Source organism: Entamoeba dispar, genomic scaffold (assembly GCF_000209125.1).
Source record: "Entamoeba dispar SAW760 scf_1105229458329 genomic scaffold, whole genome shotgun sequence".
In the NCBI taxonomy this organism is placed as follows: Eukaryota; Evosea; order Mastigamoebida; family Endamoebidae; genus Entamoeba; species Entamoeba dispar.
Window position 1 is genome coordinate 1,670 of NW_001853138.1, and position 6,961 is coordinate 8,630.

At 21.8% G+C, this 6,961-nt stretch overlaps 1 protein-coding gene across 1 annotated transcript, besides 12 other annotated features; it reads left to right on the plus strand.

Annotated features, from left to right (window-relative positions):
• Window positions 1-94: 94 nt before the first annotated feature.
• EDI_290370 (uncharacterized protein) lies at window positions 95-847 on the plus strand (the record flags this gene model as incomplete). The annotated part of the gene is made up of 1 exon (XM_001734507.1): window positions 95-847. The coding sequence occupies one exon, from the start codon at window positions 95-97 to the stop codon at window positions 845-847; it is 753 nt and encodes a 250-aa protein (XP_001734559.1).
• A 1,141-nt stretch (window positions 848-1,988) lies between these two features.
• Window positions 1,989-2,114: a microsatellite.
• Window positions 2,115-2,505: 391 nt separating this feature from the next.
• Window positions 2,506-2,536: a sequence feature (AT_rich).
• A 94-nt stretch (window positions 2,537-2,630) lies between these two features.
• Window positions 2,631-2,673: a sequence feature (AT_rich).
• A 67-nt stretch (window positions 2,674-2,740) lies between these two features.
• Window positions 2,741-3,989: a repeat region.
• Window positions 3,990-4,008: 19 nt separating this feature from the next.
• Window positions 4,009-4,046: a sequence feature (AT_rich).
• Window positions 4,047-4,335: a repeat region.
• Window positions 4,336-4,374: 39 nt separating this feature from the next.
• Window positions 4,375-5,072: a repeat region.
• Window positions 5,059-5,806: a repeat region.
• A 183-nt stretch (window positions 5,807-5,989) lies between these two features.
• Window positions 5,990-6,021: a sequence feature (AT_rich).
• Window positions 6,022-6,363: 342 nt separating this feature from the next.
• Window positions 6,364-6,417: a sequence feature (AT_rich).
• A 190-nt stretch (window positions 6,418-6,607) lies between these two features.
• Window positions 6,608-6,661: a sequence feature (AT_rich).
• Window positions 6,662-6,700: 39 nt separating this feature from the next.
• Window positions 6,701-6,790: a microsatellite.
• Window positions 6,791-6,961: the final 171 nt, after the last annotated feature.

A 6,961-nucleotide genomic window follows, 5' to 3' on the forward strand; every position in this document is an offset into this window, starting at 1 on the left:
TAGATTTTGTTTTTAGAAACTAAAAAATATAAGACTGCAAAACAACGATAAAACTACTGAGTCGAAGATAATTGAGATTAATGTCAACAAATCCATGGATGAGGAGAACAGACAAGACAACGAAAGACATTCTATTGTTCAAAAAGCTATAGAAGAAATTGACTTAAACACACCAACACAACAAGTAGTAGAAGAAATTAAAGAAGAAGAACAACAAAAGCATGGAAATGAAATTCCAGTAGAAACAATTGATCACGGTTTAAATGAAGACTCTTACATCAATTTTTCACCATTTTGGAAAAAGAAAGATGGAACTAAAATACCTGAAGGTACTAAAGCTGTTCTTAAATTAAATTTATTGAATGAAGTAACAGAATACCTTAAAGTTAATGAACCAAAGAAGAGTGCATCTGACAGACTTCGTTTTGAAAGAAAGCCAAGACTTCGAGCTACATTTCTTGAAGATAGTGCACATAAAAGAATCAACGATATGATAGATGGAATAAAGAAAAGTCGAAAAGAAAAGAAACCAAGAAAAGATTGTGTTTGTGGGCTTGACCTTCTGCAAGAACCGAAAAGAGATAAATTAATTATACTTCTCCGTTTAGTAGAAAAGTGTAATGAAAATCAAATTGATGATATAATAGAATATATTAAGCATAGTTATATTGTTGTAGAATCATCTTCCTTAAATATTTCATCTATTCCCACTATTTCTGAACAACCCTTAGGTATACATAATCAAATTGAAGTACAAGAACATCAAATGCCATTGATAGGTATGGCTGAAAATCAATGTAATCTTAGTCAACAAAAAGATGACCACATTACTAGTTCTTCTAATTAATTCATTTATTCTTTATTTACTTACATATCATTCTGTATTCTTCTAAATTGGTTCTCATTTAAAAATATATCAAGGCTCCTGTACTTAATTTGATATTAAAATTAGTTCATAAAGTATAATGAGAAGTCAACATTTATCACAATTTTATTGGTACAATTCTTACTACTTCTTCTATTCTTATTCTTTCTTTCGGTTCTTGTTTCCATGTTTTTTCAATAATTTCTTTAATGTCTTCTTTAATCTCTTGTATTATTGTTGGTCGTTTACTTGTTGTGATTGATTCTGCAATATCCCATGGATGTGGATATAATGTTTTAGGAAATGGATTGCCATGTAATGATTTGTAACATTGTTATTGAATATGAATATATATCTGATTCCATTTTGTAATGTTCTCGATTAAGTATTTCAGGTGCCATGTAAATAGGTGATCCTATCCCTTTTGTGAATGTCAATTTGTCATCATCATATTAATGTTTCTTGAACTTCCAAAATCTGTTAATTTACAATTAACTCCAATATTATCATCAAGTGTTACAACAAGAAAATTATCTGGTTTAATATCTCGATGTAGTATTCCATTTGAATGAAGATATGAAATTCCTTTTGCTCCATCTATCATGATTTTAATTCTTATTTTATTTGGTATTTCTGTGTTTGTTCTTTTATTAATTAAATCTTGTATTGATCCATATTTTGCATATTCTGTTACCATCATATTTTATTAGGAATAAATACTGCTCCATAAAAATGAATGATATATTCACTTCTAAATTTATCTAACATCATTACTTCTTTCTCAAATTCTTTCATTTTATCTTCATCTTTATCAATTTGTTTCATTTTCTTAATTGCTACTTGATTCCCTCTAAATTCTCCTATATATACAATTCCAAATGATCCTTCTCCTATTTTATTTTCTTCTTTTATTTCATCGGGATCAAGTCGTGTTGATATTTGTGTTTCTCCTTTAATTGAAATACTTTTAATTATTTCTTCTTGTGTTTTATTAAGTGTTTTACTAATTATCATTATTTGTTCTTTAATTTTAGTAGTACATTTGATTGTAATGAATATTTCAAATTCACATGCATATCCTCCTTCAATTGTAATAATATTTGGTTTGATTCTAATTGAATATTTTTCATTTTCTTCTTTACTACTTATTTGTATTTTCTTTTTTTCTTTATTTTCATTTCCAATACATATTATTTCTCTGATTTCTTTATTTACTTCAATTTTTTCTCCTTCTCCTATTTCTATTTCTTTCTAATTAGTTGTTTTCCTTAAAGTTAAATTGTTTTTAATTAAAGAGTTTGATTTATTTTATTCAATTTATTATATCATTCATTCTAGATTTTTTCTTTTATTTTTATCAACTTTAATAATTAATGAAATGAAATGTTAGTATTTATAATGTATTTTTGATGGATTGTAATATCAATCATAAAATATAAAAATTAGTTTGTTAAGGTTATTCTCCTTAATACTCTTTGTTTCTTGTTTTAGTCTTAACTTTCTTTCCTAGGAATCAAATTATTTTTATTAACCTGTATTATGACATCAATGGTTGAGTTAATTTAATTCGTTACAATATCATTTTATATTTATTTATACAGAGTGTATTTATTTTAAACAATCATATCTAATTTATACTCTTTAATTTAATTTATTTATTTTTAAAATATACAAATCAACCTTATTTCATTTTTATTCACATTATATATTGTATTTGACTTAAACTTTTTCATTTATTATTTTACTGATATTTCATTCATTAACGATATTAAATAAACTTGAATATTAAATTATGAAAAAAATTTAATCCAATATGGAAAATAATGGTTATATCAGAATTTATGTCAAAATGTTTCTTGGTTAAATAAAATCTTCTTATTTTTCTATTTTTATAATTCAAAAAAATAATATTTAATAAATTAAATCATTTCAATTACAATGAATCGTTGTGGTGTGAAATTATATCCTCCACAAAGTGCATTTGGTATTTCATAATATTCAAATGACTCTTGTTTACATCGTGATTCAGTTTTATAATTTTCTTTATAAACAAAAATATCATTTCCATTTCCAAATAAAAACAAACCACTATTTGATTGATTATATAAGCAAAATGCATGTTCTGGTTCTTTAGTATCAAATTTCATCATTCCTTGTAATCTTCCATTTGATTCTAATAAAAATACAAATGAATTTGGATCTTTTATAAAATCACCAACTTTATTAATTTTCTCATTAACATATCCTCCAAATTTATTTCCATTTCTCTCTTCAATAATAATTGCTATATGTTCTTTATTTATTATTCTTTGATCAAACACTGACGTATCACCATCCCAATCATCAATATCTGAATCAAATAGTATATTTCCTACTCTTCTTGTCGTCCATTCTTCTATTTGATAAATTTCTTCTATTCTAACCATTCTTTGTAACCTTTCTTCTTCTTCTTGTTTCTTTCTTTCTTCTTCTTTTCTTCTCTCTTCTTCTTGTTTCTTTCTTTCTTTTTCTTCGATTTTTTCCTTTCTCTTCTTTCTGTCTTCATAATCACTATATTGTGTAAACAATTCTTCTTTCTTCTTGATAGAATTTTCTTTAATTTTATTAATTTCTTCTTCGAATGGTTGAAGGTTTTTTTGAGCGTTAATTTCTTCCAAGTAAATAATTTTATCTATTAGTTCATCTTTTGCTTTAATAACTGCTTCTGAACCATCATTACATTCTTCTATTATCTTGTTCATTTTATCCTTTACTGTTTCTATTTCTTTAATTGTTTCTTGACTTTTTACTATTACTTTTCTTCTTTTTTCAACTATTACATCCATTTTATGTAATAATCCTTCTCCCCTTTCAATAGCTTGTTCATACGTTTCATTATCTTGTTTCTCAAATATTTCATTTTTAATACTTCCTAAATAATATTGATAATATTTAGTAGTATCTTCAATTAATTGTTGAATATTAGGAAGTGCTTCCACTATTTCTTTAATTAATTGGTCATTCATGAATAACTCTTCCATCTTAATTAAAATGATTGATATAATATTAAAACAAGAAGATTAAATACACAAATACACGTTTATAACCTATTTCATTTATTATTTTATCATTCAACATAATAAATCAAGCATCATTTAAGTATCATTAATTTTTTAGTTTAATTTTTAAGTTTTAAAATAATATTAATTATTTTATAATAAAATCAAGAAGTTAGAAGAAAATATTAAAGAATAGAAAGAAAGAAGAAAGAAGAATATATCACCTTATATGAAATAACGTCAAAAACACAAAGCATAAATAGAAAAGAGTTTGAGAAAGAAACAGAAAAGATGAAACACAAATATAGAAGAACATCTACTTTCAATCAATTTATGAAATTGTTAAACAAATGATGATACTTAATAATAAATATAAAATAAAAGAATGAAATATAGAAATGATGGAGAAATAAGAATAAAGATGACGTCATCTAGAATTCATTAGACAACTTTGATAAGATAAATGAAGTTAAGAAGTTAAGAGATAAATAAAAACAAATCACTGAACATCAAAAAGTGAAATTCAAACCTATGAGATTGCAGAAAAACAAGAGAAGAGTTAGCTATATACAAAAAGAAAATGAATAACAAAATCAATTAATATCAAATCATCAACAATTTATTGTTTATTTTTTATCTCAGAAATAGAGAAGAAGAAAAACAATGACACTATGATAAATACAAACCAATACTGAAACATCATCATGGACAATATAAATGAACAAAACTACCATTATGAAAAAGATAATATTGGAAATAAAAGAACAAAACACTGAATATCAAACAAAAAACAAGAAATAATAATTAATCAATAATAAAATAAAACACAATAAATCAAACAAATAGAATTTTAATTGATGTGTTGTATTGATTTTAATTAATTTGTTAAATAAGAAATTAAATAAGAAAACAATAAATGAATAAATAGAAAATATAATAAAAATAATAAATAAGAAAATAAATAATGATAAAGAATATATTAATAATATTAAAATATCATATAAAATAAACAACTAAAAGATATATTAAAATGAAAGCGAATTCATTCATAGAAAGTAGAGTGTAATCTAATAATAAAAAACATCAATATAAAAAATAACACTAATGATATTGATAATGAATATCTTAATATGATCATCATTCAATTCAAATAAATGAAAAAGATAAATCATAATTTAGAATGAAAGATACAAGAATTATGATAATATCATCATCACATTAGATGATTTAAATTTAATTATGATGAAAATAAATAACTTGAAATCACTAGATATTGACATTATATATTTATATTAATTGAAGAGAATATCATCATCAAGAGAATATATTCTTAATATATTTAATGAATTGTTAAACTTCAGTGAGTTCATCAAATTAAATATGGTAAATTGAAGAACAATATTAATCAACAAATGAAGTGATATGAACAATGTTATTAATTATCATCACATCAATTGTATAAATATAATTATGAAAATATTTATATCATTATTAAAAGATAATAATCATGATAGAATTAATATGATTAATGAATCATTTAAAATTATTAAAAATCAATTATATGTAAATTATAATTTCTTGATGATAAATAATTAATAATTAATAATTATATATTAAATTAACATAAAGAATAGAAATACACAAAATATATAGATTCATATTATGATATTAGAAAATCATATGACTCAATGAATTATGAATAAGTAATAGAAATATTAAAATATTTTAATATAAAATAAATCAACATAAATAATGTATAAAATATAATGAATATAATCATATGATATAACTATAATAAATATAAATGATATATTAAAATGATAAATTTTACATTATGATTCATTATCATCTCTCTGTCATTATCAAAATAAATATAAATTTTTAAATCAATGAATATAAGTTCAATAATATAAATTATAGGGTTTTTTATTTAGATGCATTATTTCTTTGCTTATTTTGGTTCCCGTTTATCATTTTCTGGAACCAAAATAAGCGAAGAAATTATGAATCTAAATAAAATGATCAATTGAAAATAGTGTAATATATTTTTTGAATATTAGATTATTCTGTTTTCTATTATTTTCTCTTAAAAAAATAAAATATAAAATAAAATAAAAAGTAAGTAAAATATGAAATCTATAACAATCAGTCGACATTTTGTAACTTCTTGTTGTTTTGAGTATGATGTATCTTGATTTGTTGAGTATATTCATTCATAAATCTGTTCATTTTATATTATTCTTTATTTCATTTCATTTACCTTCAATTCTATTTTAATGTGAAAATATCATTATGAAAAGTAATAAAGAAGAGCACTATGTTAATTCAAATTTATAATGTTAGTTATGAATAACAATGATTACATAAATATGAATATCCATCTTATTGTTATTAATGAGTAAATATGTTAAATTTCATTTATCACATTGATGAGATATCATAATGATATGTTAATAGATGTTATTATTTATTTATTTAAATGATATAATTATTGATATGAAAATTAAATTATATCACAGATGATTATCAATGATAAATGATGATAAAGTACAATGTAAATTATTTCTATTATCATATAAAACAAGAGATAAATTATGAAACAAATAAAAAGATAATAAATAAGAAGTGTCAATGAAATGATGATATGATAATAACAAATTGAATAATTTAAACATCAACACAATAATACAGAATGAAGAATGACTATTTAATATGTATTATAAATTAAACAATTATAATTAATAATAATGAATTTAATGTTCATCTTCAACTTTCATTCATGATAATAACTCAACAATTTTATCATTAATCATTATATTTACTTTCTTATTATTTTCTTTATTCTTTCTTTTATCATTTTCATTTTATATTTATTTTATTTCAATTTCATCAACAGATATATTCATTTAATACAGAAATCGTAGTAGAATGATATAACTAATAATTTACAAATATGTTCTTCTCATATTTAATCACAAATATTTACATCTAATAATATTTTCTACTATTTTTTTACCTTTTAAACATTTAAAAAGAATTAATTTGCAACATGATAATT